The sequence below is a fragment of the Nansenia antarctica genome (assembly GCF_963989245.1).
Source record: "Nansenia antarctica genome assembly, chromosome: 6".
NCBI classification, from domain to species: domain Eukaryota; kingdom Metazoa; phylum Chordata; class Actinopteri; order Argentiniformes; family Microstomatidae; genus Nansenia; species Nansenia antarctica.
Genome location: NC_137676.1, coordinates 13,789,473 through 13,816,972, shown reverse-complemented (window position 1 = coordinate 13,816,972; position 27,500 = coordinate 13,789,473). Strand labels below are relative to the sequence as shown.

General features: G+C 47.7%; 2 protein-coding genes across 2 annotated transcripts in view; both read left to right on the top strand.

The window, feature by feature from the left end:
* The window catches only part of LOC308160300 (uncharacterized protein), a gene marked incomplete at both ends in the record, with an annotated part of 12,613 nt that extends 361 nt beyond the window's left edge, over positions 1–12,252 (top strand). The window contains 7 exons of the mRNA XM_080534218.1: positions 1,724–1,781; positions 2,203–2,290; positions 2,445–2,818; positions 3,873–4,049; positions 4,460–4,615; positions 7,093–7,221; positions 11,632–12,252. Coding sequence (XP_080390344.1) covers positions 1,724–1,781; positions 2,203–2,290; positions 2,445–2,818; positions 3,873–4,049; positions 4,460–4,615; positions 7,093–7,221; positions 11,632–12,252 — 1,603 coding nt within the window. The remainder of the gene's footprint in view (positions 1–1,723; positions 1,782–2,202; positions 2,291–2,444; positions 2,819–3,872; positions 4,050–4,459; positions 4,616–7,092; positions 7,222–11,631) is intronic.
* Positions 12,253–17,216: 4,964 nt separating this feature from the next.
* The window catches only part of slc2a4rg (SLC2A4 regulator), a gene marked incomplete at both ends in the record, with an annotated part of 35,264 nt that continues 24,980 nt past the window's right edge, over positions 17,217–27,500 (top strand). The window contains 2 exons of the mRNA XM_080534217.1: positions 17,217–17,513; positions 18,576–18,817. Of these exons, the coding sequence (XP_080390343.1) occupies positions 17,217–17,513; positions 18,576–18,817 (539 nt within the window). The remainder of the gene's footprint in view (positions 17,514–18,575; positions 18,818–27,500) is intronic.

The window sequence follows — 27,500 nt, the reverse complement described above, 5'->3', positions numbered from 1 at the left end:
CTCCTGCAGAGAGGGCTGTAAATGATTGTTAATGGGCTGTTTTGTCAGATTAGTATAAATGCTCTGCATGGGACACTAAGTAGAGATGGCAGGATCACGGCCGAGGGGACAGGAGTCTCACCAGACAAAAGCAATGGAGCGCGTTGCGGTTCACCGATCGTGATTCTCACCAGACATTCTCACGCAACGGAACACGCTGCGGTTCATAGAACCCCATGGGGACCAATCAGTGAGGGCCCTGTGGGGCTGTGTTGTGTGACCAGGCACGGGGATGTGCAGTCATTTCAAAACCAGTTGGAGAAATAAGAAGAAGTAGGACTCACTGTTGTGAGAGTCCACAATGGTTTCTGTCGTTCCAGATTGTACATACGGGGGAAAACCAGTAGACTTTGTCGCTTTGATATGAAGGGATGGGAGACAGAGCGGAAGTAAAAAGTGCATCATATCTCTGTTCTCATAGGGAGCATTTCTATAGATTTCTATAGAGAGTTTTCCCCCTAATAATTCTTTCTGAAATAATCAATCATAGTGGATAAACAGTTTTGTTTTCTTCTTTTTTTTCTTTTTTTTTGGGGGCATTTTGCGGACGCCTTTACCCAAAGCGACTTACAACAAATACATTGGATGGAGAGGTCTTTACAGGGGGGTAGAGGGGATGGAGAGGTCTGTACAGGGGGGTAGAGGGGATGGAGAGGTCTGTACAGGGGGGTAGAGGGGATGGTGAGGTCTGTACAGGGGGGTAGAGGGGATGGTGAGGTCTGTACAGGGGGGTAGAGGGGATGGTGAGGTCTGTACAGGGGGGTAGAGGGGATAGTGAGGTCTGTACAGGGGGGTAGAGGGGATGGTGAGGTCTGTACAGGGGGGTAGAGGGGATGGAGAGGTCTGTCCAGGGGGGTAGAGGGGATGGAGAGGTCTGTACAGGGGGGTAGAGGGGATGGAGAGGTCTGTACAGGGGGGTAGAGGGGATGGAGAGGTCTGTACAGGGGGGTAGAGGGGATGGAGAGGTCTGTACAGGGGGGTAGAGGGGATGAAGAGGTCTTGAGGGTCAGTGAAGATGCAGCCTGACACTTCTCCTTTAGAACTCTATCCAACGTTGTGTAAAAAGCGAAGCAGGGAACGTTCAATGTTTATCTCCGTCCTGGGTCCATGGTGTTATGACGACTGTGTCTCTCTCCTGTGGGAGAGTGAGTCACCTGACCATGCTCCCCCTGGGGAGGGGGTATGGAGCAACTTCTAACTCAAATGTGAGGAAGCACAGTGGGGGTAGGGGGGGGGGTGGACAAACTTGCTCTCAGGAGTCCCTCACCCCCCCCCCCCCCTCCTCTCCTCTGCAACTGTCTTCATCACACCTGCAGCACGTACATCATCACACCGTTGGCCTTACCAACAGTCTCCCGTAGTTACACGGTTCCCAAGGTGCCCCAGCGTGACGCATAGTAACATAGTAACCGGAGCAGAGTCGCTATAGAGGAATGTCTAATATAAGTCTTACTTCAACACGGTCCGTGAGGAGTCGTGGACTTTCTGGTTCGCTAATGAAGTGAAAATAGGCAAACAAAATAACGCCTTGAAAGGTGAGACGCTGACTGAAGGGAAAGAGTTTGATACTTTTTGGTATTTCAACCAGGCAGCTTGGCAGTGCCGGTTCTGAGGGTGCAGTGTTTGCTCCCTCTGACGACCCTCCTCCAACAGCATCCTCATCCTTCTGTCTTGTCGTCCTCAGGAAGAGCAAGAGCAAGCACCCCTCGTCCAATGGAGAGAAGGGCACATCTGTAGACACGGTGAGAGAGACGTTTCTTTATTTCTTATTCATCATCTTAAACAGGCCTCGTCCATCCAGTAAGAGACTCCTCCTTGATCCCTCGTGACCTGTTAGCTCTCCTCCCACCCCATAATGATGAATGGCCTTTCTTCTTTTGTGTGTGTCGGAATCAGAAGTACGCAAGAGTAAAATTGTTTGGCTTTGGTTCTTCAACATTGGCATTGCAGCATTCAGATACAAAAACACAATGCTAATAACGTAAATAAGCAACGCTACATTGATAAAGTAATGAAGTGATGATAAAGTAATAAAGTGTTTGTGTGTGTGTGTGTGTGTGTGTGTGGCTGCGTGGCTGTGTGCGTTTGTGCGTTTGTGTGTGTGTGTGCGTTTGTGTGTGTGTGTGCATGTGCGTGTGCGTGTGCGTGTGTGTGTGTGTGCAGAGTGCACTTCGAGCAACCAACCTCAACTCCATGAGCAAGTCAGACACCAGGCTGCATGAGATCAACCGCCTTCCCTGCAACGGAAACAGTGAGTGATGTTGCTGCTACATAAAAATTGCCTTTGGGACGATAAAATCTATCTTATCTTCTCAACTGTAGTTGTGTACACAGTAACAACACCCTCTCTGTGTTTCTCTCCACCTCTCCTCCCTCCCTCCCTCCCTCCCATCTCTCCATCCCAGGTGTTCACAAGAACCGTCCGGCTAGCATGGACCTCCTCCTCATCCACAGCCGGCGCTCCCAGTCTGATCTCCGCCCCTCTCACGTCCGCCAGCTCCCCCAGATCCCCAGCCCAGAGGAGGGGGAGGGGGGAGGACCGGTGGCGAGGGACCACACCTACACAGAGGTGGGCCTCCGCAACACCCCCACCCGCTGCCTGGACGACGGGCTGTACGAGAGCGTGGGGGTCCGAGAGGCGGATGCAGACCCCAAGATGCCCCCAGCTCCCCCACCCACCTCCGCCAACACCCCGGCCACGCTGAGGGCCGCGCAGAGCCCCCAGGCCAACGCCAACGCCAACGGAAACGGAAACGGAAACGGAGACGGAAACGGAAATGTATGTCATTGTATGCATAGATCATAGGCATCTGTGTGTGTGTGTGCACATTTGTGTGTGCCTGTGTGTGTGTGTGCCTGAGTGTGCGTGTGTGTATGCGCGTGTGTGTGTGTGTGTGTGTCTGTGTGTGTGTTTTTTTAACATTTTTTTTCATGTCTACTTTTCCATAGGATGCTTTCTGGAGCAGCACAACATTGCTAGCATACCTGTCACTAGGGATGAGAATTTATAAGATGTTATTGATACCGATTGCATTATTGATTCTGCTTATCGGTTCGATTCTTTATCGATTCCCTTATTGATCAATTATTTGGAAACAAGAAGGCCTACACAGGTTTTCAGCATCAACACAGCTGTTTTATTATCTCGAGTGTCTGAACACAGTGTGTAATATCTGAACATCACATTTGAACAGAAATAAAATGAGCTTGAGCAGATGGCTGTAGCTTCAGAGCTATCTGTAGCAACAGCCTGTCTGTCATCATCTAAAATGGATGAGATGGGAGAATATTTGTACAGCATTCGGTTTTCATTTACGGTTTCTTAGTCAAAGAGAAAATCTGCTAAGCCTGCCTGTGTGGCGCTGATATTATTAGCATAGGATATTTCCCCTCAGTAGCGTGGTCACACATTCTGGCCGCGATACTATCCCTATGGGAACGAGTTGAAAGTTCAGTCGGCTGTCAGGCAAAATAGCCGCATTGGGACTTGTTCAACAATGTGAAATTAATGTACATTTACCTGTTAATTCATGTTATCATTACACTTACTGCTGAAAACTGTCAGTGTTTTCTTCTTAGAAACAATAGCATATATGCAGTTGCCATCTGTTGACAAGCATAATGTGCAAGCACATAAACATAAACACAAACATAAACATAAACACAACATAAGCATAAACATAATAAATACGTTCGTATACGCTCTGGAAATCTGCTCTGGTTTCATAGCCCTCTGGTTTTAACGTCATAGCGTAGTCACGCTGAAATCAGTTAATTTACGAACCGCATGTGTGTGAGGCAATCATCGTTCTATTTGTGTGTGTGCTCCCCAGGGGAACGGCAGAGGGAACGGTCACAGGGCCGTTAACGGTAACGGGACCATTAAGAGAGCAGGGAAGGGGCCTAATGGTGCTACGGGGGGTAACGGACCCCCACTGTCCTCCCTCGCCTCCATGACCCCCCAGGACCCGGTGACAGCAGAGTACGCCTCCATACGGAAGGTCAAGAAGGTAAAAGAACGTTTTGTCGTTGCTTGTTATAGCGGCGTTATTTATAGTTTCTACATATGTGACAGCAGCTGGTAGGGAAGTCGGCAACCAATCAAAACGTTCCGACTTTTACTTCTGAAAATGTGTAATAAATGTCAACGTTGTTGAAAATCAATGACACACACTCGCCAGTCAAGCCACTAACTAGGTAGTAGTGGAGATTACTCACCGAATCCATGGCATTGCAATATTTTGGCTTGACTAGCGAGTGTGCCATTGATTTTTTTAACAACAGAATAAAAGTCGGTTGCCGACTTGTTCCCGGTTTCACCAGCTGCTGTCACATATTAATTGCTGTTTCAATTTAGTTCATGAACAATTGTTTACAAATCTAATTGTACCCCAAAAAATACTCTTTAACATTAATCAAGGTTGACAAGGCGACCAAGAAGGAAAACAGTGGGGCCGAATCAGACAGCCAATCAAGCGTCGGAGAATCACCCCCTGCCCCACCCCCTCCTCTTCCTCGCAGTCAGGAGTTTCCACGGAAACCACTGGAGCAGTTCCAGCTCCACTCCTTCCCTAAGGTACGGTTTCTGTTGCCGTTGACGATGTTGACATGATTGTCCCTTCTAGAATGACCATCTAGGGACGACCGATGGCCCATCATGGCCTAACAGAGGTTAGAGTCTAGAACTTGATAGAAACGTAGTAGATACCATCTCATTAGAGGAGCAGTCCTCTGTCAGAGTACTCTGCATGTAGTTCACCAGCTGGTACTGTACAACACTGTGACGTAGGTGCAAAGTCATGAATAGATAATAGTAACACACCGACAGGTCAATTCCGCAATTAACCACCAGGGGACACTGCCACCTACAGATTTGTCCCACCTCTGTTTGGCGTCTGAGCAGCAGATCTTAATCATCAGAACAACCCCATGGGGACAAACCGTCTTATCTCCACATTAGCAGATAGTTCCCAGATCTCTACGCTTCTGACAGGGAGGAGAGAATCTCCTCTGATAATCACTAATCACTGATAAGGCCTCTGAGAAAATGTCCTTTTTACCGTCTTGTCTTGATAGAATCGGTCCTGTACTCTGCTGTACTCCAGATATAGAATATGACTTGAAAGGAAGGTCCTTGTGCTTTTCTCGCTGAGCCACGTTAACTGTGCTATGTCAACTGTGCTATGTTAACTGTGCATTTATTTAGGAAGTGCATTTATTCCTTGCTGAAAGTGTGCTTATAACTTGTAAGTGCCAAGGTCCTGATCGTGTTTACTTACCAGATAAGTCGGTTGGAAAATGTCTACACATAGAGAGACACTCAAGGGTGATTTGTGGGCTGCACAGAGAGGGAAATGGAAGGACAATGATCGGATAGTGATCAAACTTTCCTGTGTGCTTGGCAGTCATACCTAGGGGTTTTTCATGCTCGTTTTTGACTGTGCTGCCTGCCTTTATGTGTTTATATAGAGAGAGAGAGTTTCAATGTTTGTGTGTGTGTGTGTGTGTATGTTTTTTTTCCACACCACAGAGCAGGTGATTTTAATCTACCCTGTCACAGGGTAGGACAGTTTGATAAGGCTATGTAAACAGTGGTATTTTAGCAGTGGGTGTGTCCTGGGTGTCTATTTGTATGTGTGGATGTTTATATGTGAATATTGGACATCTATCATAGAACTCGAGCAGATACACTGAAAATATTGAGGTGTGTCTACAGTACACTGTATGTATGAATGTGCGGATACAGTGTGTGTGTGTGTGTGTGTGTGTGTGTGTGTGTGTGTGTGTTTGCGGGCGAGCCTCCCCTGCGCTGCTCTGTGGAGCACATGTTGTATGAGTGGCCTGAGCGGAGAGCGGAGATTATGTAAGAGTTTGACTGGCTGCCAAGACGCCTGTGTGTGTGTGTGTGTGTGTGTGTGTGTGTGTGTGTGTGTGTGTGTGTGTCTGTGTGTGTCTGTGTGTGTCTGTCTGTGTGCGCGCGTTCGCGTGTGCGTGTGTGTGTGTGTGTGTGTGTGTGTGTGCGTGTGTGTCTGTGTGTGTCTGTCTGTGTGTGTGTGTGTGTGTGTGCGCGCGTTCGCGTGTGTGTGTGTGTGTCTGTGTGTGTGTGTGTGTGTGTATGTGTGTGTGTGTGTGTGTGTGCGCGCGCGTTCGTGTGTGTGTGTGTGTGTGCGCGCGTTCGTGTGTGTGTGTGTGTGTGTGTGTGTGTGTGTTCGCACGCGCTAGGCTGCCTGTGTGTTTTTTGTTAAAGGTATCAGGGGAAGAAACAGCAAACAGGTAGCTGGCCGTCCAGCAGGGGAATAAATAGCACACACACACACACACACACACACACACACACACACACACACACACACACACACACACACTGAAGCCATTTATTCCACCACCCGCCTCTCTGTTCCTCCCAGTCACTGCACAGGAGAAACACATAGAAAGATTTAATCACTGCCTCATGTACTGGAATGACTGTTGCTTTGTAATTGGTTTGTTTGATCTTCGCTGCGTATTAACAAAAAAACTTAACTGATTATATGAGGGTTTTAAGGGTTCAGTCTGAGTTGCGTTTTTCACCTTTTACAGTAATTACTTACGAAACTGAGATACCCAGGGACTTCTACCTGGTTGAGCTCAATGATTGCCTGTGTAGATATGAAGTAGAGGCAGGGTGTGTGTGTGTGTGTGTGTGTGTGTGTGTGTGTGTGTGTGTGTGTGTGTGGGTGGGTGTGTGTGTGTGTGTGTGTGTGTGTGTGTGTGTTGAGAACATCTGGATGGTGCATATACTCCTCCTCACCCCTCCAAAGACAGGACTTCTCTCACTTTGGACTGAGAAAGATTGTATTGATCAACTGAGATAAAAAACTAAAATTAAAAACAATAGATGAAGGAGAACCGATAAGGAAAATCTTATTTGAAGTTAGCATCTGATTGTGATGTATATATATAATAAGAAAACATACACGCACACACACACACACACATAGACACACACAGACACACACACACATAGACACACACAGACATACCCCTCATTGCTGTTGTCTCCTCCACCACCAGGAGGCTGTGTTCATGGGGAACGGGGAGCAGTACATCTGGAAGCCCCCTGAGGAAGATGACATCATCACCCTGCACCCAGCACCGGTGCCCCCTGAAGAGATTGTCCAGTTCCACCCCACCGCCACGGAGGTGAGTGGTGTGTGTGCCTATGGGTATCTATTTTGTGCTGTGTGTTTGTGTGTGTGTGTGTGTGTGTGTGTGTGTGTGCGTGTGTGTGTGTGAGTCCTGGTGAGTCCTGATATGTGTATTGCGTTTGTCTGTGTTAGGCTTAGAACAGTCACACTTTTTTGTCTACAGCGTTCCTTTTTTGATTGGGCATGTGCCGTCATGACACAGCTGACCTTTGACCTCCCTGTCTTCCTATGGCATACCAGGTCACAGGCACGAGCTTTGGTTACACTGTAGGGTCAGGTTTCACCTCCCACTCTGGGGAGGCCAGCCTTTCCCTGTGACCTCTGACCCCTAGCTCTCACTCGCACATATATCTGGAGATACACGTGTGTGTGTGTGTGTGTGTGTGTGTGTGTGGTCTGTACTGTTGTGTATTACGTCACATCAGCAGCAACCGTGGTCACTGTCGCTACTACCTCTGGAGGGTACAGCGTAGAGTGACCAGGGATAACTTCTCTGGCCGTCATCTAATGCTCTCCATAAGGCAACGATGCTCAGCAGACAGGACGGGACAGGAAGTGATCGGAATGACAGGAAGTGACTGGCAGGAAGTAATTGGAATGATTGGCATCATGGGATACTTGAGAGTGCCTCTTGAAGTCTGGACAGTCTGGAGTCGACAGTCTCGCCCCGCCACCCACCCCACGCCCCCTGAGACTGAGAGGGACACAAGGGACCCAGTTTTTTCTAGCGTTGTTCCAGTCCTATGCTCACCTAAATAGCCTCAGGGCCTTGTAAATAGACGGTCTATTTCCAGTTTACATGACTCATGACTACTAGGAGTGATGTTGTGGTGTAGTATGTGCAGTCCTGTCTGTTCAGTAGCGTCTATATCTGTCTCTGGGACTGTGCTGGGGCCCATAGCTGGTTTATAAATACCCATAATTCCCTGCTTTATAGATAGAGTCATAAAAGGCTAAATGTGCACCGGCGAATTATTATTGTTTTTCAAACACCGTAAAATGTGACGGCAGCTGGTGAAAGGGGGTCGGCAACCGACTAAGTGTTCAGACTTTCTGAAAAGTGTAAATAAATGTCAGCGTTGTTGAAAATCAATGACACATTCGCTAGTCAAGCCAAAATATTGCACTGCAATGGATTCGGTGAGTAATCCCCAGTACTACCTATGCGGGAATTACTCACCGAATCCATTGCTTTGCAATATTGCAAATAAGCAAAGCGCCAGTCTGTAATACAAATAAGCAAAGTGCCGGTCCGGCACGTCAAAATCAATGGTTTATTGGTATGCATTCTTTGTTGATACCATTATGATTCATTTCATTCTGGGCGACAATGGCCGCTTTATGTGGAACCGATAATAATGGACCATGGCTGGGTTGCACCAACATGGATTAAATAAATCCTGGTTTAGTCTTAAATGAGTAGATGAACCTTGATTTAATCCAGTTTAAAAGTGAAACCATGTTGGTGCAACCCAGCCCATGTCTACCAAAGAACCTCTACCGAAGATTTATTGTAGGCTAATAATGTTCATAGGATGTTGGTGGATATTTGCTCTCAGTAAACAGTGTTTCGTGTCGTGTCGCGGGTTTGAGCAGCAGTTTGGCAGCAGCAGCGGCGGCGGCGGGGGTTAAACAGAATAACCGCCGGGCTCCGATGATAGCCTGTCTCCGACACTGGCCCGGTGCGTTCCGTGGTGAAAACAAATAAATACCAGGTTACTGAAAGCTGTTTTATGGTACCTAGGGAGTGAAAAAAAAAAAAAAAAAAAAAAATATATGTATGTATCCCCATTGATTTCATATGTGGAAGAAAAAAAAAAAGTTACGTTTTTTGGTAAGAAAAGCTCCCTGGAGATTCTGTCTGACTGCCTTCTTAGGTTCAGCGGTAGTTCAGCAGCAGGGCTGAGATGAAGCAGGTGATGGCCTGGTTTTACCTCCTCGTCCCTGGGTGTAGGACAGACGGAGGGAGGACCCCTGGGCTGGTTCCCTGTGTGTGATTAAGGGGTTAAGTCTCTGCTCTTTGCCCTCACCGAGTTTAAACTGTGGAGAGGTCAGACTACTACCACACGGTGCAGCTGTGCTCTACCACACAGTCTCTCTGTTGAGTTCTCTCTCTCCCTCTCCCTCCCTCCCTCCCTTCCTCTCTCTCTCTCTCTCTCTCTCTGGCTCTCTTTCTCTCTCTCTCTTTTTCTCGCTCTCCCTGTTGTCCAGACACGCCTAGTAAACTCTGGAGTTTGTCAGTTGCACCCGTCAAAAGGTGTTGAGTTTCCACCCATTTCCCTCCACTTCTTCTCCTCTCTCCTCTCTTCCTCCCTCCCTCTCTCTCTCCTTTCTAGCCTCCTCCACTCTTCTCCTTCTCTAGGGAGGAGCTGACCTACTGTTAACCAATCAGATCTCATAAACTGGGTTAACCCACTGACATACCTACTACACACAAACCATTTAGAAACTCTTGTATTAACTATGCATGGATAGCCACACATATTGCAGAGAATAAAACAATAATATACATAATACTACATAGATAATATAATTCTCACAATTACTTAAATAGGGTTGTTCTTGTTGTATAGTTCATAGTCATGGGTTTATTTTTATCTTTGTAGGTTTTGTCTATGAACAGAATAATTCCTTGGTCTCCCTAACCTGGTTAGACACAGGGACTCTGTTAAAAGGGGTCATACAGAGAGGGCAGAAACAGCATGAGAGGGAGGAGGGGAGGAGGGGGGGTAAAAAATAAAACTTACAGTACTGGCTTCCTCAACAGCTGCAGCAGTTTTGAATCCCCCATCATCTTGTGACTTCCTTCCTCTGCTGCACAGAGCTGCAAACGCTGCACACACACACACACACGCACGCACACACACACACACACACACACACACACACACACACACACACACACACACACACACACAAACACAACACACACAATGCGCACACGCTCACAGCACAGGGCAGGGTCTTTGTTTATGGAAAAAAGGTCATGGCAGATTTGTGGGGGTTGGGTGAGGTGAGAGGTCTGTCAGGAAAAGAGAAAGAGAGAGAGAGAGAGAGAGAGAGAGAGAGAGAGAGAGAGAGAGAGAGAGAGAGAGAGAGAGAGAGAGAGAGAGAGAGAGAGAAGGAGAGCGAGCGACAGACACGGGCATAGAGATATGCATACAGAGAGTGGAGTACATCTATTTGCACAGCGTGCACTTCTCAGGAGCACTAGAGTAGATGTGTCAGTCTGGGTGTGAACACGGCAGGCAAACATGACCGTGTCCCACAATCCTTTGCAGCTCTGCTCTCCAAATAGAACACTGACACAGAAATGCCTAAGAGGTCACCATGTCGGTTAGGCTGAATTCCTCCAACAGGATTCTACACATGCCATTCGGTTGTGAGTAATACATGTCAAAGCAAGCAGTGACAAGAGCGGACAGACACACACACACACACACACACACACACACACACACACACTTAATTTTGGTCCATTCATGCTATGTGGAAAGTTGGTGAAGTCAGAGTTTTTTCCCTCATGAATACCCAGGGTGGTAGTAAACTCATTGAGATGTGTGTGTTTTTGTGTGTGTGTGTGACTGTGTGTGTGTGTGTGTGTGTGTGTGTGTGTGTGTGCTTTGGCAGTCATCCAGATCCCTCACAGCATCCTCTGTTTCTCTGCTCCTCTGTTAGTTGGGGCTGTGGTGGTGGTGGTGGTGGTGGTTGTGGAGAGCTAACTGGTTTATCCAGTGGTTAGGTTACCCTGCCTCTGAGTCCAGCCAGAGCTGGCAGATAAGAACGTTTACACTGCCTTATCCTGGCTGGTCAACATGGGTCAGGTTACTGCAGAGTACAAGCTCTGTCAACACACACGCTCACACACCTACGCACCCACCCACGCAAATACACACACACACACACACACACACACACTCGCAGATACACACACACATAGACACACACACACACACACACACTCGCAGATACACACACACACTCGCAGATACACACACACACACAAACACACACTCACACACACACACACACACACTCGCAGATACACACATACAGTAGCAGCATGTGTTTGCTCACACAGTACATACTGTACACAGACCCTTTGGTATACGTGCAGACAGACACACAGACAGACAGTATGTACACACACTCATACAGACACTTGAAACTCATATCAAATGGCATATAGAACTACACTACACACATGTGTACCGTACATTTGACATGCCACCATGTAGAATAGAGCTGTTGAATTCAACATACGTATGAACTATAATGACAAATCATGACTTTCGCCTCGGAGTTCCACTATATAATAATTTCTTTAAATGTTCGTTGGTTTATTGGGCTGTATTGTTGAGTGGCTCAGCATCTGAGTGTGTCTTCTTCTTCTTTGTGTTGTCAGATTGCAGAAACCTACTCCACGGTGTGTAAAGCCCAGAAGAAGAAGCCTCCCCCCGAGAACAACGGATCCAAGACCCTCCCCCGCTGTTCTGGGGGGGAGAATGGCTCTGCTGGGAGGGGGAACGGGGGGCTGGCCGGCTCCGGGGGGGCGGCGAGGGGCAGGGGCAGGGGGGTCCAGGCCCGCTCCCACGAGGAGCCTTGTTACGAGCCGACAGGTCCTGTGGCCGACAGGTCCTGGCCCGCCTGCGCGGTGGCCGAGTCCGACCCCGCCTACGCCACCATCGACTCCCACAGGAAACGCGAGCGGCCGGGAACCAATAACGGTACCTCCGCGGTGGTGGTGGGGGCGAACGGCAGCGCCACGCTCAAGGCCAGGAAGAAACCGCCTCAGCAGGCAGCCCCGGGGCCGCCTCAGGCCCCTCCTGCCCCCGCAGTCGTCCCCCCGCCAGTCCCCCCCCCTGTCCCCCCAGTCGCCCCAGTCGCCCCCCCAGCCAGGGCCCTGCCCGGAGGGGAGAACTTCTACGAGAGCATCGGCGACGTCAAACAGGGGGCCAACAGCGCCAGCACCACCACCATCTTCACCTTCAACGACGGGATGGAGATGTACGTGACAGGGCTGTAGCTGGATCCCGCCTGCTCACAGGCTGGGTGGGGCTTGGGTCCCGGTGGACACTGACCCTGTCTACACCTGGGGTGTCTACACCTTAGGATAGGGCCTGGTTAGTATAGGATCTAAAAACGTACTGTACATAGAAATCAGACCCACTGGAGACAGTGAGGGCAGGAGCCCGTTCGTTTTCATTCCAAGTGTAGACAGCGTCTCGGTTCAGACCCAACAGAACCAGACGTCCCATACCTGCGTTTTTAACCACAGACCTAGACTAAACCGGGCCAGGACTGGATCAGCCCAGCCAGACCCAAACAAGGCCCGACATGTCGAGACAAAAGGACATGAGCAACAACGTCTTCAACTAACTTTGTCACTTTTCACCTTACCTTACCACACCCATTTGTGTGACATTTTACATGATATATTTATTTTTGTATGAATATGGTACCCTTGAAATAGCATGTATTGTACATACACACCCCCCCCAACATATGAGGACATACTCGCACCTAAGTACTTAACACACAAACATTGTGCATGAAAACACACATTCACACAGAAACAAAAAAAAAAAGTAAAGATGTGCAGGTGTCACTGTCACCGGCTCAGGACCCATTTAGGCTCCACCCCTCCTGATATTACTGATGAAGGTAATTGATTACATAAGGGAAAAAAAACAAAAGAGACTGTTGAATACTGTCAAGTGTCACCCAAACTCAAAAGAGTTTAGATACAGAGCCTCACATACATACACACACACACCTCCTTGTGCTCGGTGTTATATAACAGTTTTTCCGTGCGCATTAGCTCTCCCTGTTGCAGGGCAGATATGGTTCTACCAGCAGATTTCAACATTTCAATGAAGGTTGTGTGTTTACACCCTATGACCTAGAGGGGGTGCTCTTGTCCCCTCTACGGCCCTGTTCCCCCCTTTTTAATCCTCAGACTGAGAGAGTGCAGTGAGAGTTTTTTTGGGGGCATCGTTTTATGAAGGACCAGAAGAGGAACCGAAGGCCCACCGCTCATATAGAGAAAGACGTCATTAGTAAAGTTGAGTAGTGTTGAGCTCATATCATGGCTGTCATTGATCGAAGGCATTCTGCTGTACGGTGGCTGCCACAGTGGTTGGCAGTGTTGATGCAGTCGGACCGGTTTCCCTCAGGTTGCTTCATGCTGTAAATGTCATCCAGAACCAGTAGAGAGCTTTGACCGCAGACTAACCACAATAGCAGAACCTGGCACCCTGTAAAAGGGATTGTTCACCCAAAAATACATTCGGGAGAGAGAGAATCTGAAAGCCTTAATCTCACAGGAACGATTGGCACCGTGTAAGGGGATAGTGGTGTGACGTAGGAGAAAGATCATCTTCTATTGGTGTCGCTTGTTTTCATCAAATGATTTTTTTTTTTTTTTTACAAACTCCTATTGGAGGCATACATTTATTTGCATGGCTACACACACACACACACACACACACACTCTCTCTCTCTCTCTCTCTCTCTCACACACACACACACACACACACACACTCTCTCTCTCTCTCACTCACACACACACACACACACACACACACTCTCTCTCTCTCTCTCTCTCTCTCTCTCTCTCTCTCTCTCACACACACACACACACACACACACACACACACACACTCACACACTCCAGGTAACACAGGGCAGAGCCATCAAGTCGGGGGAACATGGCTCGGGTTGAGGAATTTTCCCAGAGTGTGAGACAGTCGAGGGATTTCACAATTTCCACACAGGACCTTTCGTCTCCCAGAGAGACGGAATCGTTTCAGAGAGAAAGAAAAAGAGGCAATGGAAGAACATCTGTATTGTTAACAAGGGATGCCTCAGCCTAGGCAGTTAATGTGTCATTTCTATTGGGCGTTGTTAACATTTGCTTTTATGGCCACAGTAATGGTGTATTGGAGCCCTGCAGGGCTATTGGCTGAATGGGGCATAGTAAATAAGTATAGTAAAGGGCGTTTGTCTAGTGCAGCCCTGATTCGCTCCCCGAGCTGATGCCAAGGCCCCTGCGCCAGCGCTCCTCTGTTGCTCTCTGGGATGAAGTCTGGCGGGAGGACCAGTGATGGTGAGGTGGGATTGTAAACAATCTTTCTCTTTCCCCGTGTACGTAGCTTTGGGAAACGTGATGTACTTGGGACATAGGGACATAAACTGGAACATCTTCAGAGGTACAGACAGGGACTGCTCAGACACCTGGAGAGAGAGACCTGGAGAGAGAGAGAGAGAGAGAGAGACGTGATGATGCATTAGAAATTAAACGGTACAGGAAAACTGTCCTATGGAGCGGAGGGATGAATGATGTTACTGTGTATAGGTTTATGATGAAAACATATCTAAAAATGCACTCTGTATTTTCTTAATGCACTGTTTCTGTTTTTTACCTACTGACCATGCTGTGTGTTTCAATAGCTTATGCCACTGCCATGAAGACAGTATGTTCAGTTTTGTTCAACGCTTTTTGGTGCAATTTTTCCTGCTTGAAAAAAATACTGCATGTTTTTACAAAATTGTACATGGAAAAAAATAGAAATATTGTGGTACCTAATTGGTTTCCTGCTGTTTGTTATTGTTTTTCCTGTTTTGTCATGGGAGACAGAAAATATCATGTGTAGATTAGCCTTGTTTCACATCAGAGAAGGTTTTGGTAGACTTGGACCAGAGACTGCCCAGCACAGAGAGAGAGGGAGGGAGAGGGTGAAACCACTCGGGGCTGAGGGCAGAGAGAGAGAGAGAGAGAGAGAGAGAGAGAGAGAATGCTGGGGAGGGAGGAGGGAGTGATGCAGAGTAAAGCTGGATGAGGATCATTCCAATCCAACAAGGAGTTAGTGGATCCTCCTTCCCTCTCACTCTCTCTCTTTCCACACACTCACTCACTCACACACACACACACACACACACACACACACACACACACACACACACACACACACACACACACCAAATAATCAAACTGCAGCCTTGAGACACGCTGGTTGCCAGTTGGAGGGAGGAAACACACTCTGGTTCTACTTGGCCTCCCCCTCAGTATCATCTCTCCCTCCCTCCCTCCCCCCTGTTCCTCCCGTTCACTCACCCACACAGCTCTCTTTCTCTCTCCTTCTCCTCCTTCTGCCTCCGTACTGGGGGAGATGGGCCCTTTGATGTTACATACTTCTGAGAGACATAGGGAGTGATGTGGGGGCGGAGGAGGACAGAGGCGAGGGTCAGGCCAACCCCGGTTTAGCATCAATAGCACACCAACATTTATTGGTCCCTGATATGAGCAATGAATAACAGCTGGGCAGTTTCACCAGGCCCGGCGAGAAGCTATCCTATGGCAAAAGGTACAAGATCCGCTTCCTCACCCCAAATCATAACTTTAAACATCAGATGGGGAAACACAAAAATTGGCCTTTATCAGTGTACATCGTACTCTCATCGGTTAAACAATGCCATGTTTGCAAAGAATAGAGAAACACTGACTGGCTTATGTTGTTATAATGACGACACACACACATGAAACGTATCCTGACCGACAGGCAGGGTTCTTTTGTTTTGCTGTCACTGAGGAAACGCATTGGATTTACAACATTAGCACACTCAAATGACCCAATTTTCAATTGCACATTATTACTAGGTAAATGTGTAAACTATGTACTGATGTTATACAAGACTAAAACAACTAGGTGTTGGGAAAAAAAATAATATTAGCACTAATGTTGTGGTTCTGTGTTGGGTCAAGTTGTTTACCCCCTAGATTAATTTATTTAGGCCTACCTAGTCCAAATGAGTGTGTAGGAGAGGCCATTGAGTGTGACAGCTACTGTAGCCAAATGCTGTATGTTCGTTATGATGACACAGGGTTTGGTGTTGAAAAAATATATTTCAGATCATGTAATTGTGCAGATGTGCAAAAGATTGTAATGTTTTATATAATCATTCATGAAATATCAAAGTCAAGTTTTTACTTTTGTAATAAAGTAGCACCTTAAAACGTGTTCCAGTGTTGTCAACGCGAGTTTTGTGTGAGTGACAATCGATCGCTATTGGTTCCAATGACATGAATGGTGGTTACGGTATTAATGTCTGCGTGTCTCAGATCAACCGACCATATCTCATTCGCGACCAAAGGAGACGTGAGGAGGTCCGACATGTTGTTGAACTGCCTGTAGCAGAGTGCGAGAGGGTGGGGGGAGTCAACCAGACAAATGATAACCGTTCACTAGAAAAAACAAATATCCGATATTGTTGTTACAAGTTGCTTACTGTTTACATTATAATAATAACGTAATAATAATAATGTAACTCCAGATTGTTGTCACAAAACAACGTTATCGTTCAGTGTTCAAACCGCTACATGGATACAGCTCAGGATCAGGAAACACGACTCTCAACTTTCATTTTGATATTCTCTCACATTTGGATATTTTGGAGTCGCAATTTCAAATGCATTAAAAAACAGCGCAACAGATCGCAATGCCTCGGCTTAAAGCATACGCCTACTTGTTATTCTCACTTTTCACCGGCCGGCCGGCGAAATGGAACGACACACCCCCACAAGACCGCAAAAAACAACAACAACGAACAGACAAACCAACCAATCCGCTGTCTCCCTCTGGTGTTTACGTCTTCTAAGAACCAATTGGAATGGACTAGAGGCGGGGGGCTCTCCGGTCTCTCTGGCTGCACGCGCAGGGGGAGGGGGGCGTGGTAATTCTTTAGAGGAAAAAAAAAAGCAAAACAATCTTTTATTTCCCTCACCGACCCGTCGGCTTTTCGGGTGTCCCGGGTGGCGAAAGAACTCCACACCTTAGATTAGAATAGCGGTAAAATACGGACACCGATTGCGAGACAATCCTGATCAATGTAGTCTATTCAATTCCAACCGTCTGCAACTCTGCACTAAAAAAAAACCTATAGAAAGCTGGTCATCTTTCTTTAGTCTCACTTGCCCCTGCCTGACCGACAATGAATTCAAAACGTCTCCTGGACAAGTCCCCGTTTGGAATGAGGGTGGGCAGCGCGTCCCAACATGCGGGTATGGAGTGCCGTGCAGACGGGACCCAGGGGCGCGACCTGAGTGTCGCCGCAGTGGACAGCGGTCTCATATTCGCATGTAGCCAGAATGGCCCCGGCGCCACGGGATCGCTCTTTTACACATTCGTGCTGGACGATGGCTCTTTGAGGGAATGTAGTACGAGAGAGGACATCGTTCTCAATGGGAAAAAACTGTCAGACAGGGAGAAACAGCACGACATGAAAAAAGTAAGGTGACATATAAGTTATCGGTCCGTGCAGTGTTTTTTTTTTCGTGACGAGTTGCTTGGAATTGCCATAATAATGCATGTGTTATATAGGCTACGGTGTGAAAATATTGATATGAATGAATGCTTCCGTTCCCCCTACTGAATTTCGCTACAGTCTTACAAGTTTTAACATCATTTGGGTGGCTACAAGTTGGCACTTCGTTCCATGCGACTGTTGCGCCCGAGCCAACGAGCGGGACCGCTCATGTTTGGACACATTTACATTAATATGTTACTGCGTAACGCATAAATACTCAATAAATTCCAGTTAGTCATTATGTGCAACTAGTCTGCCGATCACCATATGTTAAGATGGCGGCTTGTTTCATGTTCAAAGTTTAAAGTAAAAAGGGGGTTGGGACTCCAAACTCATGTCCCCATCCCCCATAGCGGCCTGCCAGCTCTCAGATGGGAGGTATCTAGGATCGGCTCCGAGGGGGAGGAAGAAAGTCAAAACAACAAAACAAAAGTTGCCTTTATTTCGTCCCTATTTTTTCCTCATTTCGTTATTTTGCATGTTTATTATATGCCGTCTTGTCTCCAAGACACTTAGGCCTATAAAAGCAACCACCGTTTGACATGACACATACAGGTGTCAACTCAAGAGAAGGGGAAGTAACTGGAAAGTTCTATTGCAGTGTGATCGTTTGATGAATCATGAATCAATCATTTGGGTGTCAATTTTGCCATCCACAAATCTCTTCTCTCTACATCACCTTGTCATCTCTCGTCATCTTTCACCACCTAACACAATATAAAATGTGTCACAAAGTGTTGTGGATCAAGCAGGAGATATATTCATATGTTCACAGTGCCTCCTATTGGTTGTCAGGAGTCAATGGCAGTTACATTTAAAAAACAACAATAAAAAAACTAACCCTGTCAGAAACCGAATTGCTTTTATTACATCAATGTACGGGTACACAGAGTAAAATTCATTAAAATTGGCATTCCAGCAGAATACAAAATCTGTCTCCGACTGTGATTGGTCCTGACTGAGCTTTGCTTGCCGTTGTTTCAGATGGGCTGCGGTGGCGAGGAAGACCAGAGAGACAGCATTCGGCCGGGGGTCCTAAAGAGGGGCAGTCCTACACACTGCCTGATCCTAAACGGGCAGACGCCAGACTGCCCCATGCACTCAGAGATCAGGACCCCGGGGAACGCAGAGGTGCCCAACGGTTGCCAGGCACCGCAGGGATCACACGTCCCTTTTGAAAAGAGATACCCCCACCCCTCCTCCCACATACCTGTCCCCCGACACAGGTAGGCATCACCTATGACATGTTTATATATATATATATCGTATTACCATTTGGTTATGCGGTTATTACATAGTTACTAACCCTCTATATGTGTTGGTGTGTAGTCCCAGAGTTTGGTCAATGCCAGTTTAAGTCCAGGCTTTTGGCAGATTGCATTGGGTGTAGAATTTGAATGTCAACATGATGATGCAAGTACACATTTATGTGCAGTGTGATGGAACTCCATATGGTTTTGAATAAAGTCATTTCTAACAGTGCATTTTTACGTTTATGTCCACTAAAGTTGACAGTTACACTCACAGTGTGGGAGTTCAGATGCATTGCCACCCCCGTGCAATGAATGAATTTGGCCATTGAACTTGGGCTCAAATAAAAATAGCCTCAGGCATAAGGGCGTCTGCATCCTCAAATCCAAACCCAAAGTCCTGAATAAACTGAAGTGGAAATGGAATTCACCCTGTGGCTCAAACTATACAGTGGTTTCAGTTTAACTGGTGGCGTGGGGGTGGCCAAGTCAAACGACCACATGTTAGGATTCCAGCGTATTTCAGGAATATCCCCAAGAGGGCCAAAGTTCTTCAAGAACGGTCAAGATTGCCCAATCGTATTGACCGACGTAGTGGAGGGATATAGAGAGATAGGATGGTGATGTCTGTCATCAATACCTTTCTTAGGCCTTCTCCTTATCCCCTGCCCTGCTTCTGTTAACCAACTCCCTCTGACTGCAGGCTTGAAGTAGTAGAACCGCAGACCTAGGGTCAGATGTTCTGTCTCCAACCCTAACCGCACTCATTTGAGGGATAGAAAATAAACGGACCCCCTATCAGTGGTAGCTGTACTCTTCCGACTGGCCCCACAGACAATGTCCTTCTGGCTGTGCGATGTCTGAAGCATCTGTCATATGATTTTGAAAACACTGACCCTTTTGATTTTAATCTGGGCTTTATGACTATGTCCAAAGGAGTTCATTACTTCCAACTGCCCCCTATATAATCCCTCATATGGTGTCCTAGTGTCTAGTGAATGTGTCCTGAGCCTGTGTGCTAGGTCTAAGCTCTTGAGTGAAATGTGTGTTGAGTGCTAGCTCTGGGCTCTCAGTCACCTGCCCTGTGTTTAGCCTTTCCTTAGCCTTTGTGCTAGCTCTAGGCTATGGAGTTTGTGTGTGTTGTTAGCCGTTGTGCTGGTTCACGGTGTAAATGTCTCATTAGCCTATATGTTAGGGCTGGTGGGCTCTTTTCCCTTTGACATTATCTGCAGTTCTAGGATCAACCTGTGGATGTGGATGTGTCAGCGTGCCAGGAAGACTGTGCAGAGGGTAGAAAGACACACACACACACACACACACACACACACACACACACACACACACACACTGGTTTCTCATGCGATGGGCTGAGGCAGGCAGCACACACACATGGCACATGGACAGAGATGTGTCCTGGGTTTCGGCCAGCTCAGATATGACTGCTTGCATAATAGGGAAAAGGTCTGGGAAAGGCTGCAGGCGGTGGTTATGAAGCAGTTAAGTATTCTTCAATTTATAAAAGTCAGTTCCAGCAATTATCTTTGAGGCTGTGTGTGGAGGGTGTGTTTGTTTGTGTTTGTGTGTGTGTGTGTGTGTGTGTGTGTGTGTCTGTGTCTGTGTCTGTGTGTGTTTGAAAGAGAGGGGCAGGAGTTGAGTTGTAGTTATACATTAACAGCATGCCCTGCGGTAGCCCTTTTTCTTTAGAGCTCCTGATTAAATCCAGTATGCCAGATCAATGGTTTATTTCGTATAAAAAATACACATGCATCACAATAACATTGTATAAAACATATATCAACATTACAAATAACAAACAAAAGTCTACAAAAACCCCCCCCAAAAAACCCAGAGAGACACAAAAAAAAGGTACATTTTGACAAAAAAAACTGTGTGTGTGAGAGAGAGAGAGGCCTGGTGAGGGGCCTGGTGGTGAGAGGCCTGGTGGTGAGAGGCCTGGTGAGAGGCCTGATGGTGAGAGGCCTGGTGGTGAGAGGCCTGGTGAGAGGCCTGGTGGTGAGAGGCCTGGTGAGAGGCCTGGTGATCTGGTCAGAGGGGCCTGGTGGTGAGAGGTCTGGTGAGAGGCCTGGTGGTGAGAGATCTGGTGAGAGGCCTGGTGGTGAGAAGCCTGGTGGTGAGAGATCTGGTGAGAGGCCTGGTGGTGAGAGGCCTGGTGGTGAGAGGTCTGGTGAGAGGCCTGGTGGTGAGAGGCCTGGTGGTGAGAGGCCTGGTGAGAGGCCTGGTGAGAGGCCTGGTGAGAGGCCTAGTGAGAGGCCTGATGGTGAGAGGCCTGGTGATCTGGTCAGAGGGGCCTGGTGGTGAGAGGCCTGGTGGTGAGAGGCCTGGTGAGAGGCCTGGTGGTGAGAGGCCTGGTGGTGAGAGGCCTGGTGGTGAGAGGCCTGGTGAGAGGCCTGGTGAGAGGCCTGGTGGTGAGAGGCCTGGTGGTGAGAGGCCTGGTGAGAGGCCTGGTGGTGAGAGGTCTGGTGAGAGGTCTGGTGGTGAGAGGTCTGGTGAGAGGTCTGGTGAGAGGCCTGGTGAGAGGCCTGGTGGTGAGAGGCCTGGTGGTGAGAGGCCTGGTGGTGAGAAGCCTGGTGAGAGGCCTGATGGTGAGAGGCCTGGTGAGAGGCCTGGTGGTGAGAGGTCTGGTGAGAGGCCTGGTGGTAAGAAGCCTGGTGTTCAGAGAGGCCTGGTGGTGAGAGGCCTGGTGAGAGGCCTGATGGTGAGAGGCCTGGTGGTGAGAGAGGCCTGGTGAGAGGCCTGGTGGTGAGAGGCCTGTTGAGAGGCCTGGTGGTGAAAGATCTAGTGAGAGGCCTGGTGGTGAGAGGCCTGGTGAGAAGCCTGGTGAGAGGCCTGTTGAGAGGCCTGGTGGTGAAAGATCTAGTGAGAGGCCTGGTGGTGAAAGATCTAGTGAGAGGCCTGGTGGTGAGAGGCCTGGTGAGAAGCCTGGTGAGAGGCCTGGTGAGAGGCCTGGTGGTGAAAGATCTAGTGAGAGGCTTGGTGGTGAGAGGCCTGGTGAGAGGCCTGGTGGTGAAAGATCTAGTGAGAGGCCTGGTGGTGAGAGGCCTGGTGGTGGTCACTATTCCTCTTTCATATCCGGGTCGTGTGAAGTTCACGTTCAGGACATCAAGTATGATGAAAGAGAGTGTCCCCAGGCAACAGACAAGACTCAACATGCCTTTTTCAAGTACTGTGTGTGTATGTGACAGGGTCTGGTGAAAAAGTCCTCAAGTAGGGCAAAATTATGAAATACACATATGTGTGTCTGTGTATGTGTATGTGTGTGTATGTTTATATGCGCCTGTGTGTGTGCTTACATGCGTGTGTCTGAGTGCGCGTACATGTGTCGTGCGCACCCGCATGTGTATGTGAGAGCCAACCCACACAGCTGCTATGCTGACCTTTCACCTCAGATCGCCGGCCCTTTTCCCTACATGCTGATCTCACTCCCTGACAGCACTTCGTGCCAGAACAACAAACACCGGTCGCCAGATTCGGTAACGGAGGAGATCGGTTGCGCAACGCAACGTTACATAATGATCTGGCCATTTTCAGTTCTGCCCTTTGTTGCTACATTGACCTTTTCCATGAGCTCCCGGACTCACCCTGCTCATGTTCAACTTGGCTTCTGGTCTGCGGCAGCGCGTTAGCACCAGCCAGTTGCTTTTACCAGGGACATTAGCATGTTCATGAGAGCATCAGATAAACAAGCTACTCACTCACAATTCTCTAGTTTAGCCAGTGGGCGAGGTTTTAAATGCCTGCTTTGAATATTTGTAAAATTATTATTATTATTATTATTATTTATTTATTTTTGTTTATCGTGATGTTTTTTTTTATTATCCCTGATTTGAGTCAATATCAGTTTTGCTCGGTTGTGTTTTGGATTCATAATAACCTGTTTAAAAAAGTCAAAATAAGAATACCCACGAGGGAATCCAGGTGCAGTACACTCAACGGCTGGTTGCTCTAATAGTGGAATGTTTTCTGTTTTATACTTTTATGATCGTGACTGTAAATTGCCTAACCTCCAACCTACCAGACAGCTGGCACTTGTGATGTTCTGCACCGGCAGTGTGTCAAGCAGCCTGTAGTACGTGTGCCTGTTTGCCGGAGTCCCTGTGAGTCTGTGTCTAATTGAAATGAGTCGTGGATGGTGAGTGTCTATGCACACTGTACAGCTTTCTGGGGATCCTTCCTGATCTTAACTGGCAGCATACCTTCTGAGTGCCAAACCAACACATTGAATGAATGAATGAATGAATGAATGAATGGACTTTATTGTCATTGCTACAGTACAGGTACCAAACAACGACATTTAGGAGGGGTGGCTCCCCTGGTGCTAGGAAAGGGGAAAAAAAAACACTTAAAAAAAAAAAAAAAAAAAAACAAGAAGGGAAGGAGCTGGTTTACATAAATAAAGGCTATGTACACTATCCACTGTACTATACTGTACAGATAGACGACTAGGGTTGTCATATTGCACAATAGTATTGTTTCACGTTATTTAAAGTGTCACAGTTTGCAGGCTTGAAATGTACATGTTTGTGCCTCAGCACTACACCTGATTTTTTCAGTCCAGCAACTGCCATACAATCCGTCCAGACTGTCCAGGGCCCATTGACACGTCTTTCAGAGCAGGTCTAGGAGACTTCACAGCTTTAGTGACTTAGCTGGAGATCCACAGCACCCTTCACAGTTGATAAGAACTAATAGATAGCACAGGACATATTAGCGTTGTGTTTTAGCAGGTAGCTGGTCTACCTCACACACGTATGACATATTACACCCTGGCCTGACAGTCTGTCAATGAGCAGATCAGTTTATGGCCGTATCACTGGGTTACTGTTGGCCCTGCAGACAAGCCTGGACAAGCCCCTGTGCATTGCAGTGCAGGGCGGAGAGGAGGTGAAGGACACCCACACACACACGCACACGCACACACACACACACACCCACACACACACACACACACACACACACAGAACACACCACACACACACACACCACACCACACCACACACACACACACACACACACACACACACACACACACACACACACACACACACACACACACACACACACCCACCACATCACACCACACACACACCCTTGAGCTCTAAAGCGTTCTCCTGTATGTGTCAATAGCCTTATCAGTGTGGGATACAACACCCCTGATAAAGGAACAAAACAAAGTGTGATTAAGCCCAAAGAGGTTCCAGTACAACGGAGGACAGCGCTTTTTAGGGGTTGTTGTTGTGAAATGCTTTGTTTTCTTATCCCCTCCTTCAGACGGTCAGAGAAACTGAACTAGTGAATCAGATGCTCCTCGCAGCAGCCCCTCCCTCCCAGAGGAGACACGCCCCCAGTGAAGTGTTAGCTGAGCAGGTGAAGGTCAGAGGAACCTTTGACCCATTCTCTCTCTCTGTCTGGAATCCAGTCTGAATAAGAAGGATTCACTTTGTGCACATTTACATCTAACATAATATAAGCCTCATGGGCATCTTGTGTTAAACCCAAGCTCCTGCTGTGTCATAGTGTGTGTGTGTGTCTGTGTGTGTGTGTGTGTGTGTGTGTGTGTCTGTGTCAGTGTTGTCTGAGTGCGGTGTGTTCAATTGCTTACTCAGAAGTTAAATTATCTACATACACACACACACACACACACATGGTGAAACCTTGTTTCTCTACCATGGGGGAGTACTCCCACAGTCAAATGCCAGGCGGTCAAAGGTCAGCGGAGATGAATCGAGTCGTGATAGCCGGCGGGGAGGATGAGCCTATACCAACGCCCCCGGCACGTCTAACATGTCGTCTCCGGTATCCCGGTTACGTGCCGCGCAACATCCACACTTCACAACCAGAGGTTGCAACCGTCCATGTGTTGTGTTTCACTCGGCACTAGATTGAACACCCATCTCTTCAGGCTCTCATCTTGACTGTCGCTCTTAAAGACCTCTTTGTCCCCCACTACCCCTCTGTACAGTTCCTCTACAGTCTAACACTAGAGCTGACACTATAATAATAATAATAATAATAATAATAATAACTTTTTATTTGTATAGCACTTTTCCTGCAAACGTTGCAGCTCAAAGTGCTCCAATCATTATATAATCATAATTGAATTATTATTTAAGGCAATATTAAAAAGATGGGTTTTTAGAACATATTTGCATCCCTAATGTAAACTGGCAGTGCATTCCACTAGGACACTAGGAGGTGAAGAATAAAGTATCTATCTATCTATCTATCTATCTATCTATCTATCTATCTATCTATCTATCTATCTATCTATCTATCATCTACCTAGGAGCCAGGGGGGTGTGGTTGTACTGTACCGGTTTGATGTTACAGGTAACGTGTTATCTCTCTCTCTCTCTCTCTCTCTCTCTCTCTCTCTCTCTCTCTCTCTCTCTCTCTCTCTCTCTCTCTCTCTCTCTCTCTTCGACCGCATCTCTGTGGCTGAACCTGAATCATTGTTTGGTTTAAACGGAGATAACAGCCTCTACCGCATACACACCAATTAGCCTGTGGAAAAGTGTGTGTCTGTTTCTGTGTGTGTGTGTGTGTGTGTGTGTGTGTGTGTGTTATGCTCCGACGAGACATGAATCAGCGGCTGCTTTTAGGCGAAGAAATCAGTTTCATAACCGGGGCGAGTGGGAGGCAGGAATGCTCTCTCTATCTCTGTGTACGGTTAGATGTTCTCTCTCTCTCTCTTTCTTTCTCTCCCTCTCTCTGTATGGTTAGATGTTCTGGTGCAGTATCCGAATACGAACAGCTCAGCACATCTTCCTGCTTATTAGCGAATTATAATAAAAACATATTTTTAACTGTGATAATGATTGTGGGGTTGTGTAGGGTCGTGCATTTGAATTTCAATAGACACCTATCATTTATGATATTACTATTATGGACACCAACACACACGGTCCCAACAGAGACATGCACAGACTCCGCTGTGTTTCTTTGTGGGTAAAGTCTGCTGATGAGTGTGTGTTTGTTTTGGTGCAAAAGGATGGACGTTTTGCATGCGTGTTGATATTGCTTGTGACTGTAGACCCATGGCCGGTCTGCTGGCCGCTGACGTTGTGCCAGAGAGAGAGAGAGAGAAAGAGAGGGGGAGAGAGAGAGAGAGAGAGAGAAAGAGAGAGAGAGAGAGCTGGGTGGGGAGGTGGGCGGGGGGGGAGGGGGTGAGAGGGGGAGAGACGCACAGGGCCCACAGAGAGAGGAAACTGTTGTTGTGCAACTCCAACCCCAAGCCTCATGTTTTATCGCATGCATCCCCTACCCACGCTAATAGACTTATGTAAGGCCTACTGATCAGCCCCATGACAGTTAGCAGACACAACCTCCTCTCTCGCTCTCTCTTTCTCTCTCTCTCCCCTCTCTCTCTCCTTCTCTCTCTCTCTCCTTCTCTCTTCTTCCACCCCCTCCTCAGACCAGTAACAGCTGCTCCATGCCTTCCATTCTCTCTCTCCCTCTCTCTCCCAACTTTCTCATCTTACTTTTTCGTCTCTCTTGCAGATTCTGGGTGAAAATTATGTCCAATACTTGAAAGGATTTGAGGTCGGTTTTGATTTAGCTTGGTGCTTGTATTTTCGAGACTATTCCTTTTATTCCGTGTACCAGACAGGCAAACTAAATCAAGTGCAGCTCAAGCATTTCAGAGTTTTTTGACAGAAGTACTTGACCTACTATCCATCTCCCCCCTCCCCCCCTCCCTCTCTCCCTCCCTCCCTCTTTTTCTCCCTGAGAGCTCAAACAAGCTCGTATAAGTCCTCTGTCAAAAGAATCCCTTTCAGATGAAATGACGCATGTCCTGGTATAGTTAGCGCCGGGTTATTGTGGTTGCTTGTAAAGTCGCCCCGGCATGTGGAGGAGGCCCATTGGACCGGCGGTGTCAGTGTGAATGTCCACTGTGAAAACAACAGCAGCTGTAAGGACACGAAGCGCTGGTCTGTAAGTAGGTTTCTGGCTGAGATGATGGTGTCTTTTGTGCTTTGAAACCTGCTCCAGATCCTCTCCTGTCTTTTATCTTATTCCCTCTATCCCAATTTCTCCTTTTTCCGTGGCCCCTTGCCTTTCCCTCTTCCATCTCAAGGGCCACTCCAAATCCAGCTCAAATGAGGACTCGAGATCTCATTCTGGCTTTGGCTACTCATTCAGTATCCCTATGGAGAATGTGAACTTTTAATCTCTCTCTCTTTCCCTCTCCGTCTCTCTCTTTCTGTTACACACACACACGCACGCGCGCACGCACACACACACACACACACGCGCACACACACACACACACACACACACACACACACACACACACACACGCGCGCGCACACACACACACACACACACACACACACACACACACACACACACACATCAGTTGTTTGTCCCCCCCTCCCCACCACCAGCCTAACCCCTGCATAACTCTACATCATAAGTCATGCCAGTCCCATGATGACAGGCGGTGACATTCAGCCCCGGCTGCAAAGGTTGAGAAGTCAGAGAACTGTCACACACTTCTACCACCGCTGAGCTGCTTGGAGTTCACATGTTAATACAGCTCTCCTTAACCAAGCAGGTTGGGCTGCTTAGTGTGTGTGTCTGAGTGTGTGTACGTGTGTGTACGTGTGTACGTGTGTATGTGTGTGTGTGTGTGTGTGTG